General features: G+C 38.4%; 1 protein-coding gene across 2 annotated transcripts; it reads right to left on the reverse strand.

The window, feature by feature from the left end:
* Nucleotides 1–915: 915 nt before the first annotated feature.
* On the reverse strand, nucleotides 916–12,009 carry LOC122839213 (poly(rC)-binding protein 2-like). Of its 2 annotated transcripts, none has more exons than XM_044130633.1 (13): nucleotides 11,840–12,009; nucleotides 10,905–11,031; nucleotides 8,145–8,168; nucleotides 8,025–8,057; nucleotides 7,786–7,902; nucleotides 6,981–7,112; nucleotides 6,765–6,893; nucleotides 6,195–6,269; nucleotides 5,931–5,990; nucleotides 4,056–4,128; nucleotides 3,917–3,972; nucleotides 3,664–3,833; nucleotides 916–2,149 (listed from the first exon to the last, which is right to left on the reverse strand). In XM_044130633.1, the coding sequence occupies exons 2-13, from the start codon at nucleotides 10,971–10,973 to the stop codon at nucleotides 2,113–2,115; spliced, it is 975 nt and encodes a 324-aa protein (XP_043986568.1). In that variant the 5' UTR covers nucleotides 10,974–11,031; nucleotides 11,840–12,009; the 3' UTR covers nucleotides 916–2,112. The 2 variants fall into 2 exon arrangements, with proteins under 2 accessions (XP_043986568.1, XP_043986569.1); XM_044130634.1 differs by having other exon boundaries at nucleotides 5,949–5,990; nucleotides 11,840–12,008.
* Between the last annotated feature and the right edge of the window lie 2,601 nt (nucleotides 12,010–14,610).

The following is a 14,610-nucleotide window of genomic DNA, read 5'->3' on the forward strand; positions in this document are numbered from 1 at the left end:
CTGCATACATATTCAGCTCTTTACATTGCACACTAAAACCCGTTAGACCCAATGCCTCATTCAGGAAGTACAGTCAAAACAGCAAATGCCAAATATTAATGAATTCTACTTAATAACTGTATATTAAATAAAAATAAATGTGTGAACTTTAAAAGAAGGGCCATGTTATAGTGCAGTTTATTCTGTTGCTGTGTCACGTGAGACAGCTGAATGAGAAATAAATTATTTTCAATGACTTTAAGAAAACATGTCCAAAATGTTGCAATGTCTTTTCTTTACACTTCAGAAAAACATAACAAATACATGAGATACATTGTTAAAAACTGCTTTTATTTCAGGAATTAGTCTAAAAAATGCTACTTTTCTACAGAATCACTAGTTATACTTTTCTAGCATTTACTGCTTTTATTCTTATTGTTTGACAGATTCTAGTTTCTTCATGTAAATAATCATTTATTCACATTCCAGGGTTATGTGTAAACACAACAGGTTCAGCTTCAATTTCAGTACTTGGTTTTAGCATTAAGTTCAACAAACCTCAGACTCAGGCTTACAGTATTTTATAAATTACTACTATGATGTTATTAAACTATATTTATTCACTAGTGAAAAACATGCACTGTAAAGTGCAATAAATTGGCTTTGCTTTAAAAAAAATTGCATGCAAACTCATTTCATTGCCTCAAAAAATCAAAGTTTTCAAAAATCAAAAATGTTGCCATGTATAAGCTGCACACCACTTGATAATTTTGAGTAAGTTGTATTACATAATTACTGTAAAACCTAATTAATTCTCCTTTCTTAAACATAGACTTAATGCATGTTTACTAATAGTATCTATAAACATTTGAATCAAAAATTAAATGAAAATGTTCCAATTTGTTAATGAACCTGTATAAGAATGACAAAGGACTGTTTAAGCATTTCACATCTTTTATTTTTGCATCTCAATTCTTCGACAATTTAATTGCACCCAGATCTACAATAGTTTGAAAACGTGCACAAAAAAACGTGAGTTTCTTCATCCTGCAAAGAATAAAAAAAATAAAATCTGACCCAGGCAAAAAAGGATAGCAGGAAACTAGTGTTAATTCTATAGTTCTCCTTCTAGTTAATCATAATTTAATACTTCAGCTTAATATACTTATAAAGACCGTTATGTCTTTTAGTTTTGCCCCTTGCAGCATTCCCCAGCCCTGCAGTTAAAAAAAATATTTTCTCTATTTAAAACAAATATTTCAATGTTATCATCAACACCACCACCACTATGGTCTCAGTTATTTCTGAGAAAAGAAAAACATTTTCCTCACATCCAGGCTCACTCCTGGCGATCCAAGGTCCACCAACCTTTATCAGATCTACACAAAGCTCCAAAAGTCCAGATTAACAAAATAAACGGATGGGAACACAGGAATGACACAAAACGATTACTGAGCAAGTTAGAGGTGAGACATGATATAGCTTAAAAGGTTCCTTCAACCCGCACTAAACAAGAGAAATCACCTTCAGGCTTCTAAAGTGTTTCTTTTTTTTTTCCTGCATACATATTCAGCTCTTTATCGCACACTAAAACCCGTTAGACCCACAATGCCTCATTCAGGAAGTACAGCTTCAAACAGCAAATGCCAAATATTAATGAATTCTACTTGTACAAGGAACTGTATATTAAATAAAAATAAATAGATATTTAAAAAGAAGGGAAAGAACAGTCCATCTATTATGTTATTGAGTTTTTTTTTCTTTCTTTTTTTTTCAATTTTTCTAAGAAAAATCTGACGTAAGAAAAACATTATTTATGCCTTTTCAGATTTTTCTAAAACATTATACTTACAGTTTATCAAGAAGATCTTACAGATATACAGTAAAATAAGAGGAAAAATACAACAGAAGAAGATCTTTGAAAACTATTTGCCAACAGAATTTAAAAACATAATAAATAAATAAAATATCAATAGCATGATGGTGTAATTACAACTGAAGTAGATGTCTAAACCAATGCAGGAGAAAGCTGTGAATTTATAGTACTTGGTTTTTGCATTAAGTTCAACAAGGGACCTCTTGGTAAAAAATCGGGGCAGGGGTTAAAGTAGATGCTGATGAAGATCCTCCATGTCAGTTGGCTGCAAGGCCAGTAGCTTCAGAAGAAAGCCTGAGACAAGAAGAGACATTTTAATACCAGTAGATTATTAGAAATGCAAAATGTGGAGGCTACAAATGCCACATATTTACAGACAAAGAAGGCTTTTTGTCTGAAGAGTAATGGTGCGTTCACGAACGCGTTTTGAGCGTCAGATTTGCATTCAAAGTCTATGTGGAGGAACACCATGAGAACGTTAATTGTGAGCGTCGCAATTTAAAAACTGGGAGCGCTTTTGTGCTGTGTTGTTGTTCCTGGCACAATAATCACTTTGATTGGAGCTGAAACAATTAATCAGATTAATTGACTGACATAAGCATCAACTAATTTTGTAAGCAGTTAATTGTGAATTGGAGACAATTAGATTCAAAAACGTGCCGTTTGCTGACAGAACATACTCAGAGCAGAAATAATTGAGCCAAAACTGTACAGAAAATGCATACATTTCATGGGGTGTTCACACCAAACGCGTTATGCAAAAATGAGTCCGACGCTTCAAGTTTAGCGCTAGACATTTTGCTCTACACCTAGCTCTACACGCGTCAGGCATGTCTGGTTTCCATTCAAAGTCTATGTGGAGGCACGTCGAGGGCGCGTCAGAATCGCTCTGGTCGTTGTTTTCCGTTGCTGGCCTACTTGTCGGATGCGTCGGACGCTCAAAATGTTCCGCTGTGCTAGACGCGCAAAATGTGCCGCAACGGGCCCTAGACTTTGAATGTAGACAGGACGCGTCGGACGCTCAAAACATGTTTAGTGTGAACGCACCTTTACTCTTCAGATGAAAAACCTTCTGTCTGTAAGAATGTGGCATTTTTAGATTCACCTGGTTCAATTTATGGAAGCAAAAGCTTACATTCAGCACCTTTTGCTATTCAATTATTAACCGGTTAATCCAATAATAATTAACAAATCTCTAGTAATGTGTACAAATTTGCAGAATATCAAAATTTTTTTTTACCTCATTAACAGCCACAAGAATGATCAATAATCAATTGCTAAAATGATCGTCAGCTGCAGTCCTAACTTTGCTGATAGATTAGTGAAGTTCCAGTGAGTTGTCTCAGTTTTGAATCATTTATCTGAAGACTTCACATTATCCGCCAGCATTAATACATCACCGGAGTTGCCTTTCTAGTTAAGATGTATAAATTTAAATAAAGACTCTCCAGCCTTCGTTTACGTCACAGGAGAACACAAACGTCTGCAGCAGTGAACTCATTAAAGGGAAGAGAGTGTGCAGGCAGTAGCTGCATTACAACAGGAAGGTTAGAGGGGTGTGTTCACACACTCCGATGGAAAGAAACAGTTCAGCAATACCCGCAACGCAGCTGGGCTAAGGCCAGAGCTACCTTCCATAAAACTTTCTGTTTTTCTTAGCTTGTGTCAGATGTTCGACAGCAACCCGCTGGTTAAACACACACAAGAAAACTGAAGGCTAGTAAAGTCAGAGTAAAAAGGCAATAAGCCGTAAAAATAAAACAATAAAATCCCTTCCTGCTGCAGTAACATTCATGCTGCAGTCTTACCGAGCGTTGATCAGATACTCGGCCAGGCTGATGCTGGCGTGGGAGCCGGTGATGGTGACCTGCCTGTCAGTCGAGCCCTCCACCGGGTTGGCAATTTTTATCTGGGCCCCTGACATCTGACGTATCTCGTTGATCTTTGCACCCTGACGGCCTATGATGCAGCCGATGAGCTAGGGAAGGAGAAGAGGTAAGACAAAAAAATTAAAAAACGATCACATTAAAAAGCAATGTTTGCCCTGCTGAAAATACTTACATCATTTGGAATGGTTAGCTCATGAGAGCCAGTTTGTGCAGAGGCATCCATCCCAGCTTTAAGAAGAAAAAGGAAGCCCAATGAGAAGAAGTCCAACACATGCAAGTGGAAAACGCTCTGCAGCAGTAGAGCCACCTACCCTGGAAGCCTTGGTTGCCGTGTGCAATGGGGAAGGGGCTCTGCTGCATGGCCAGCTGGTGAAGTTTAGTGAGCTGTTACCAACAATTGAGGGGGGAAAAAACAGCAAAACAGAAAAAAAGAAAATACAGTTAGGAAAAAATCCCTATGATCCTAGTCTAAAATGTTGCAATTCCCCTTTTGTATGTACTTAAAAATGGTAATGAGCAGAAATTGTGAAATGAATCCATGATTTGGTCTAGCCCTATTAAAAAAAAAACTGAAGCATTTAATATTGTGTCAGAACTTGCAGCATCTTGCAAAAGTAATCATAACCCTTAAACTTTCCCTTTTTGTCACATTTCAATCACAAATTTCAATGTGTTTTAATGGGATTCTCTGAGAGAGCCAAACAAAATCAGGGATGTTTTTCCAGACTGGAAGTGTGTGCAGTGAATTTCTTATTAAGTCTAGTTTAAATTTCAGAAGTCACCTTATTGGACAAGAGTGCATTTGTTTAAGTCATTTAGATTGTATTCACATCAGCCCTGTTAGGTCTGTTTTAGTCAAAATAGTTCATCCTCTTAGTACGTCTGGCTCCTTTGGGGCGCTGTGAATACATAAAGAAACTCTGATGCGAAGCAAAAAAGCTAATTCTGGTCCGCATAAAAACCTAGGTCTCTGTTTGGTTGATGTGAACTCTGGCACAGATCAAAGCCATGTGTGAATGCCAAGCGGACTTAAGACTGCTCCAAAAACACGAAGCAAACTCTAGAGCAGGGCATTCTCTATAGTGCCCTGCTCTACAGAGGTTATCCTGGGTAAATACAACCAAAACAAATAGGCAAGTTTAGCGCCAGCGGGAGAAATGACTCGCTGTCGTTTACTAAAGACAAAAAAAAGAAATCCTACAAACGCTAAAAGAAGGAGAAAGGAAGTTGCACTCGTCTCTTCTTCAATTATTTCTTTGAAAGCAAAGTGCACCAGATGAAAACGTAACAAATAGTTTGATTTAGATTATGGTCTAAATCAAAACAAATCTACCCAATAGTTGGATTATCACCCACAGAACTACTCAATAGTGCAACCACAAACCTACCAAAACGTAGTTGTTCAACTAAACTGACGGGCAAAGAGAGGAAAGCAATAATCAGGGTGTCAGTCAAAGAGCCATAAGGGCCATTGGCCCTCTGACTTATAGGGACTAATTGAGGAGCGGCTCAAATGGGAGAATTCATCAATACGACAACTCGCAGTTTTGCATTCAAAAAGTGAAAAAAAAACAAAACAAAACTAAACTAAACTAAACAAAACAAAACAAAATATAAAATAATAGTCAGAAAAGACCAAAGTTTTACTTTTTGGTCTTCAAGCTAAGCATTGTATATCATCCTGAACACACTGTCCACACTTTGAAGCATGGTGGCGGCAGCAATATGTTGTGGTTTCATCTCGAGTTGAAACGGTGTCTGGTCAAAGTTCATTTGAAGTGTAAGGGAGCTAAATCCAGACAAATACTAGAAGAAAACCGTATGGAGTGTGAAAAAATAAAAATAAAAAATTAATCTGGGGTTTCAGTACAACAAAATGAAACAAACAGCCAGAGCTAGAATGATCTAGTCAAAGTCCAGACCTAAAACCAATCAGGAACCTTCAGCCAGGCCTGTAGAATGATGATCAGGCATTTTCATCCAGTCATTTTGCATTTTGAATGACATAAAAAAAGGATTGAATTTTGTGGTATTCACATTACGTCGTGTGGAAAAGTTCGAGGGCATGCACACTTTTGCAGCGGATATGGAGGTGTAGATCCAGAATGGGTGGCAATAAAGAAATGGAATAAGAGGGTGGCATGGCTTCCCAGGACCAAAGTTTTTAAATACATTGGATCACTTACAGAGGGCCCTTCACTTACATCAGGCTGTGGAATGGCGTGCTGCCCTTGGACAGCATAAGCCTGCAAGGAGAGCATAGCAGTTAGGAGGGAGTGGCATTGTGACGCAGCGTACAGATCCATCAGCACTCTGTCCTTGGCGTGGTACGAGAACAAAGCTGTGTCTGCCACGCCCAGCAGAGTCGTTACTAAACATGGAGACGATGTGCAACGTTTCTAACCACTAAATACAGAGGAACCATCAGTAAAAAAAACAATGTCGCCTACCTGACCACCTGCAAAGATGACAGGAGAGCCTGAGGGTTTGGGCCTGTACGGGATGGTCACTCCTTTTGGTGGAGACTAAGAAAGAAAGGACATCCTGACTTAGGAAGATGGTTTGACGTTTAAGAGCATCAGTAGCTGCATTTCCATTACAAATGTGCAAAACATTTTGTCAAAATTCAGCTGATGTCGGAACCCCCTTAGCCACTCCCCCACCCCCAAAAAACCCCAAAACAAAACAAAAACACAATTCCCAGGTTTTCTCAAATAAGAATTAAAATCACACGTCATTTAAAAAAAACAACTACTTCCTGTCTTCTTCGTGGTTTGCACCATTGTCAAAATCAGGTTGTTGATTACGCAACTTGTGATGCGACAAAAGGGGTTTCCATTGCAGTTTTACAAAATAAACCAATTTCAATATGGCCACAAAAAAAAAAAAAAAAAAAAAACTCACCCTGCCGCAAAAACTTTTTCTTGAAAAACAAGATTTTTTGTTTTTTAATTGCAGTGTTTCCATAAAATTTAGCTGGTCAATGGAAACGTAACTAATCCGATAATCACAATTTATACCTCCAGCATGACAACACAGATCTGCTTGACGCACTCGATGATGGACTGGGGGGTCCCTGCTATGGTGATGGCACGTTCTGTTGAGTTGGGCAGCATGTCCCCTGCTACTTGTACCTGAGCTCCTGCCGACTGCAGGGAAAAACGAGAAGTCGGGGGACGTCCCGTATGAGGAGGAAGTCTAACATTTAACGCGAGGACAGAAGGAGGAAAACAAACCTCGCGGATTTCTTTGATCTTACAGCCGCCCTTGCCGATGAGCGAGCCGCACTGGCTGGCAGGCACAACGAGGCGCATGGTGACTGGCGGTTTGCTGGTGGCCGTGCTGTTCGTCATGGAGGTGCTGATGTCCTGCAGGAGATTTGGAGAACATCAGACGAATTCTACTTTAAAATCCTTCAATCCTTTATTTTTACTTTTTTTTTTTTTTGGCCTCTACTTCTGCAAACTTTTTGCAAGTTTGTGACATTAAATAAAAAGGAACGTTAAAAATCCAAATGGAATATTTTTGTGCATGTTGATGCATAATATGTAGAAGAGCATTTCTCATATCAATGGGACACAGGTGGAGCACAAAGGGAACCCACAGAAACACCTCAGGGTCTTTGAAGACCAACTTTTGACAATTTTCAGCTAGAAAATTTGTTTGTTTTTTTTGGTCAATTGTTTGTCATCATATATTTCACCACTCTTACAAAATAACATTTTTAGGCTTATTTAAGATTTAGGTCAAATTTGGCTTTTTACTAACAAAACCTGACAACATCACTCACTCTGCTGCTCTGCAATTCACAAACTCGGTCCTCCTCTCACCTTCACATCTTTAATAACTTTCATTTAAACACCAAAATGAGAAAAAATCATTTTATGTCAAACTGACTTTTTCAATATTTTTTCCTAGGATTTCTGTTTCACATAATCCTTTGCTTTAGCTCAACATTCCAGGTTGCAAATTTGAGACAGAAACTATTAGGTAAATGCAAATGTTTCTAGTTTCAGTAAAGATGCGGTGAGAAAGCCTAACCTCCTCCAGTTTCTCGATGATCATAGAGAAGGCTTTAAAAATGGAGGTGGTGGGTCCTGCGAGGGTTATGATCCTCTCTGGACAGTTCCCCTCTGAGATGTTGATGCGAGCGCCGCTCTGCAGACACAGAAATGTAAACAACACAGAAATCAGCTGGCTTCATCATACGATGCCGAAAAGAACAGCAAAGTGCAGCTATGATCAAGTTTGTTCCCGTTTGGGAGCAGTAAAGTTTTTACCTCCTCTCTCATCTTCTTCACTGACTCTCCTTTCTGCAGAGAAAAGGCAGATATGCAATATTTACAAAACACAGAGACCAGCAGCAGATTGCATCAGTCCAACAGTAAAAAACATCCTACCTTGCCAATTATGCTTCCAACCTCCTGCAGAAACGAACAAAACAAAAAGGAAACGTTAGCAGCTCTGTGTTTTTCATGCGTTTTAGTGAAGCAAAGTTTCTTAAAACCCAAAACAATTTGCTTCACATGCCTTGCAAAGAGTAGCAAGTACATTTTAAAGCTTCAAACCAAAGAAAACTTTGTGAAGTTCTGACTTTCCAAAACTATTTAAAACAGATAACTAAGAGAATAACGCTAATAATCTTAACCACACTAAAATTTAAAAGATATTTAAAACATTAGCAGCTCTAAAGTGACATGAAGGACGTGGACATAAGCTGCAAGAATCTAAGATTTTTTTTTTGCAGAACAAAACAGACTGGAGATTAAGTCAATTTATTCCTTCAAATAAAGCGAAGCTTCACGTTCGCTCAGACTCTCAAATCGAGAGTAGCGCCTGACTACTTGTGTAGGAGTCCTCACGGCCCTTCTGTCAGGCCCACCTGTTCCTTCCCTCCCACAGCACCAGGGAAAGGGCATTTAGGCCTGCACTTCCTCTGAGCGCAAGGGATCAATATGTAGGGAGGGAGCCCTGCTGCAGCCTTTTCCTGCACGCTTTATGGCACAAGTAGAAGGACTACTGCTACATTGGCAACTTTAACCGCAAACAGTTCGACAAAATAAACATTTTCTGAATGTTCCGATTATTTTAGACACCGAGAGCATTTTGTTCTAGGATTGTAAAACATTTTTCACATGAAAAATGAACCTTCTAACCGATTTAAAAATTCTCGACTTCACAGTTTTCCGAAAGTATTAGTACAAAAATTAAAACTTATACTTCTGCATAGGGTAGCCACTAAATACAAAATCTGCAAAGACTAATGAGGCACATGTAAATAAACTAATTAATTGAACTTATTCAGACTGAACCCTGGTTTTAATGAGTGAGTTTGTACAACATGGCTGCATCTGTTCATTTTTTTTCCTGCTCAGCTGCGAATGATAAAAGGACAGTAGTTCCACAAGAACATGAAAAACTCAGGAATGGCCAGTTTTAATTTTATTGTTGCACAATAATCTTGCCTTGAAGTCAGCATTGAAGAAGCAAAGCTTGCAGCTCTTATTTAAAAATTTGCACCTGCTGTAACTGAACAGGATCTTTAAGGAAGGAAACTGGAGGAAGGATTTCAACTTCAAACTTCACCTTACGCATTTTAAAAACGGCAAATCTGGACATTTTTTATAGAAATTATTGTGGCACTTACTGACACATAAGAGCCAGCTGATTTTGAAATGTGACATATGAGGACCCCTGACTGAAAACCAAAACAACACGGAGTGGTGGGAATTAGAAATTACAATCATAACACCACATCCGTTACATCAGACTGAGTAAAACACAGGAACTTATTTCAATTCTAATTTTAGTGGTGGACAAAGTGAGTATAGTACTTTTCTCCAGGCAGGTGTTAATTGATACACTGACAAACTAAAGGTTCTCAGGTTATCTGCAAATTTCAGCAAGTCAAATCTATGACTTTTTAACGCCACTTTCAATTAAATTTAAGATAGAAAAAACTGTAAACATGGAGGATAGTTAGGGGGAACCTGCTGCATTATAATCAGGAGTAGCATAAACTCTGAAAACTTCAAGTATATGATGGAGGCAAAAACATGTTAGTTAGTTAGTAAGGGTATATTAACAGCTAGTTGCCAGTAGCCTCAACCGCGTCAAGTCACAGAACGCCATAAAGATGCCTTATACTTTCACCTGACAGTAAGTCCCACAAGAAAATGAAAATATATTAAATAATCCTGCCACAAGAAAATTTGAGACCTATTTACATTTTCGTAATGAATTTAAGACACTTTAATGCCTTAATTTTACACACAAACGCAAGACGTTAAGGATGTGCAGACACCCTGGTTCTGCAGAAGATGCTACAGCTTCAAACTCAAAGTTTAGTGCAGAGTTCAAACCTACAAACATGCAGAAAGCCTTGGGGGTAAAATAGAAAACAAAGAGCAATCGTTAGCAGCCCTGTTAAAGAATGTGTAAGCAGTCACTGGGAGTCTCAAAAGTCCATTCTGTTTCTAACATCAATGTTATACCAGTCCGTGTCCTTCCTCTCTCTTTTATCTGCTTGTACGCACACTGCTGCAAACTACAGAACCATAACATACAAGACTGGCGACATAAACAAAAACTGATTAAAACAGGCCAGCATCCTTTACTCTGTATCCGTTCCATTTGTTTGATTTTGTAACACTTGATCATTTTTAGCATTAAAGCCTGCTTTAGTCTAATTATTTCTCAAGTTAATAACTCTAAGAGGTTTAATGGTCGGGGCATGGAACCTGGGTGTTACATGGAAGAAAAAAAGGGTATTTCCAAACATGGATTGATCGTTGGGCGATAAATGAATGGACAAATGGAAGAAGTAATTGTTGGACAGGTGCAAGAAGCTGCAGCGTAGACAGTAGAAGGATGTAAAGATGGAGGAGTTGTTGGATGCATGGATAAAGAGGAGCTGGACAAATTCGCACAAGGAAGGAGGAATTCCAGGATAGATAGATTGATGGATGAATGAATAAACACAACGCTTCCACATGTAGGTTTTATTAACAAAACAGAAAGGGCACATTGGCAGAACCAACTTTTTCAAGTCAATTCATACACTTAAGTGAATTTGGAAAACAGAATATATTCTATTCTTATATTAAATTAATTCTTTTTCTGTATATGTATGACTCTGCAGGAATCCTGTCTTCACTCACCTTCCCATGCATGAGTAACCTGATGGTTAAGGTGACATTAAGTCCTCCTTCAACTAGACTGGAGTCCATTGCTGCTGCTCAGTCCACACTGGCCAACAAAGTAGGTTTTTGGTGACTGGATGAATGTCTGCAGAGGGGATAAAAAATGAGCAGGTTAGAGAAAAATGTGGCTACGGGAACACAGGGATAACATCTCAGAGTGAAGCCTTGGTGGCTAGTAATAACGCTGTTACAGCAGATCAATGGAGTGATGCAGACAGTTCACTTTTTTCTCTTTTTTTGCAGGCGAGTGTGTCACTTTGGAAGAATGAGACGTTTCAGTGCAGTAATTCATGTTGGACTGGCCCGAGTCCACTCATTCTCACTGACACAATGACCCACTGTGTCCCTGGTGCTGTGTCTATTTCCTGACACTGAGCAGCTGTGGCGAACTAACTTTTTAATTTTCTCTCATCTATCTATGCGGGGTATAAACCACATAGATAGACTACGAAGTTCAACACTTCGTAGCATCTAACCGTGGAGATGAAAAACAGACAGCTGAACAAATAAGGTAAACATAGCAAATCCTATTTTGCGAAAAGGCATCACGCACAATTTGGGAAAGCTGAATTAGCGCCGAAGAGGATCTGTCCCAACTTCCCAAATAATTTCCCCACTTGCAACAAAATTAAGATGAACGGATAAATTTATTCAATCTCTACGTGTTTAACACACACTGAAAGGGCAGTGGGTCGCCACTAACTCACAGGCAGCCACCAAGTTAAACACAGTTCGGTAATTTTCCATTCACAGCACGCTAGCATTAGCATCCTCCGATCCAGGAAATAGCCGCATCCCGCGGCCTACGGATCGCGCTGAGTTATCCCCGTCCTTCACTCTGAGAGGAAAGAAAAGAAAACGCGCTCACAAAGACGGATTTCTGGAAGACTTACCCGAACCGTCCCTTGAAGTATGTCCAGGGGGTGGATAGGGTGGCAAGGGTGGAAGGGGAGAGGTTCGGGAGGGAGTTTTAAGAGGACCCGGGGAAGAGGGAAAAGACGCCGCTGTTTGATCGGACTCCACTCTTCTCTTCTGCTTTGCACAAAAGACAAAACAACTTTGACCCCGTCACCGTCCCGCCCCTCCGCCGGGTCACCCCCGCCCACCGGGGGTCCACGCCCATCATCCACGGAAGAGCAAATGGAGCGAGAATTCACATTTTCTCAGATTATGTTGATTGGTATAAAGAGGTTGATTTTATTAACACCACAACTTTAATGAATCTGTGGGCCAGGGATGCTATTTACATGTCTTAAAAATCACTTGAATAATTTATGTGTCTTTAAAAAGGTGGGAAAAGCACCAGAATTTTCTTAAGTAAGAGTAGCACTTATTTACCATATTTTTAATTAAGTGCAAGTAAGAAGTTGCCGTCAAAGTATTTCATAAAAAGGCTACTCAAGTCAGAGTAAATGATCATAACATTTGATTTACTGACTTAAAATGATGCCATCAGACACATTCTGGTACTTTAAAAACTAAAATGAAAAATTATATATAAATAAATGACATTATTACAAAAATAACACATGTTGAGCAGAAGAAATACTGTTTCAAAATAATATTCTATAGGCTTAAATGAGAAATGTTAACACAAGTATAGGTCCATAACACATTTGCTTAAAACTTCTCTCTGTCTGTTGTGGTGGTGTAATGGTTCTGGGCTACTTTTCACTTCAGGACCTGGATGACCTTCCCTGAAACACTCTTTGAATAATTTGATTTTGTTGGTTTATTAATGAATGTCAATAAAGAAGATAACATATATTATTTTCCTCATGCATACCATTTATGTAACAATTCTTAACCCGATAGGGACACAATATGCTAACTGGTAACTGCCTTGTAGAAACATTAAGCATTCATTTGGCCATTGCTGGGAACCCGTATTACCCACATTGTGTGTGTTTTAAACGATAACAGACCTGGAGGTTATGCTGCCCCCCCCCCCCCCCCCCACTGCATTTGTAAATGAATCCAGCAGATGGCTCAGTAACACTGTGTGAGGATGTGCCAAGAATCTGCAGTGGCAGTCTTTCCCCAACGTGACGTCCTTCCTATATATGAAAAGGTGCATGTTATATCTGCTCTGAGTAATAATAATAATAATAATAATAATAATAATAATAATAATAATAATAATAATAATAATAATAATAATAATAATAATAATAATAAACATTTTACAAAGAAAGATATATTTCATCAATTTACTCATATCACAAATGTTTCATTTTGAAATATGAAGAACTTATAATTCAATATTTTAGTCATAAAACAGATCTTTTCTTTTGTTTTAGCCAATGTTATTCATCAATAATCCCACCATAAGCACATAAAAGATGGGCAATATGAACTTAAAAAATCTTTTTTACAATATTTTGTTTAGCAGTTATTAAAATACATAACATGCTACATAAGATATCAAAGTTCTGTGTGATTGTTTTGACTCTAATAACTTTGCGGGAATGTCACAAATTGACTTCCTAGCCTAGAAAAAACATTTTTTACTTTTCTTTTAAACATATCAGGACTGATTATTGTGTTTCTTTCAATAAGATAGTCTACAATGCCTTCTGCGTTTTTATTGTTTGTTATTCAAATTTGATCAATCTGCATTTCTTTATTTTAAATCTAAAATTATAAATGAAAACATATCGTGAAACATTAAACTTAAGAAATACTTTTGGTGTTTTGAGGGTTGATAGTCAAAGAGCTTGAGAGTTGCTCCATAGCTGAGCATCGTGATGTTAAAACCGCAGTCTGCTTGAACTTGTGCCCATGTGCATTAATCTGATGTACATCAGGTCGGCCCCATTTTAAAGCTCAAGTGCAGAATGGCCTTCTACTGTCAGCAACCAATCCTGTATAGTCCCCTGAATATTCTATAAACCAAATCTGTAACAGAAATGATGTCGTTGGCATTGGGGTTTATGTGCTGTTATTTGTCCAGTGCGTATGGCTCATGCATCTTTTGTGGCTCATTTTCAAAGATTGGAAATTACTGTGCTCTCCGTAGATTGGTTTCTCACTGGTAGAAAACCGAGCTCAGCTACTCTGACAGCAATTTCTTTTACCACTTCCTGTTTCTTTCTTTTCATGTTTGAAACGTGAATTCAGGCAGTAGATATGGGAGTTTGCTTTATGAGCCATCTGCAGTGTAGCTGTGCGCATGTTTACAGATCCACAAAGCATACATTGTGTCTCATTTATAATTTTCTCAAAAGAGCGACAGCTGAGCAAGTTTACTGTAGGGCTTAACATGCTCTACCTCTGCAGTGCTTGTGGAAAATGTTACTTTTAGTTTTTGAATTTATACGTGAAGTGAAAAACAAGTGACATTTGTGTTTCTGTCCCGAACAAAAGAAGTTTAATAAGTGTAAGTCTTTGATGTGAGAGAAGGTGCAAGCTCTTCAGCTTTACCAATCTGCATGCTCACCCTTTTTGGTGCCTCCTCTGTTAAGCAGTTACTTATGTAACCACATCCTAATTTACATCTCATGATCCATTCCTCTAATTTTCCCCTCACATACTACTGTCTAAGTCTTTCTAAATGTTCAATTTTCCCAGTTTATCTTTCACATATTCATCTAACACCCCACTGGCCCTTTTATTCTCTTTCTCTCTCTTTGCTCTTTCCTCCATTCATGAGTGGCCATTGATT

This window comes from Gambusia affinis, linkage group LG01, assembly GCF_019740435.1.
Source record: "Gambusia affinis linkage group LG01, SWU_Gaff_1.0, whole genome shotgun sequence".
In the NCBI taxonomy this organism is placed as follows: domain Eukaryota; kingdom Metazoa; phylum Chordata; class Actinopteri; order Cyprinodontiformes; family Poeciliidae; genus Gambusia; species Gambusia affinis.

Bases quoted from the DNA above. Each gene is read 5' to 3' on its own strand.
- LOC122839213 (XM_044130633.1), bottom strand. From the start codon at position 10,973: ATGGACTCCAGTCTAGTTGAAGGAGGACTTAATGTCACCTTAACCATC. The intron at 8,058-8,144 runs GTAGGATGTTTT...TTTTCTCTGCAG, and splicing joins TTGGAAGCATAATTGGCAAG to AAAGGAGAGTCAGTGAAGAA. The intron at 6,270-6,764 runs GTATAAATTGTG...TTTCTTTCTTAG, and splicing joins TCTGTGTTGTCATGCTGGAG to TCTCCACCAAAAGGAGTGAC.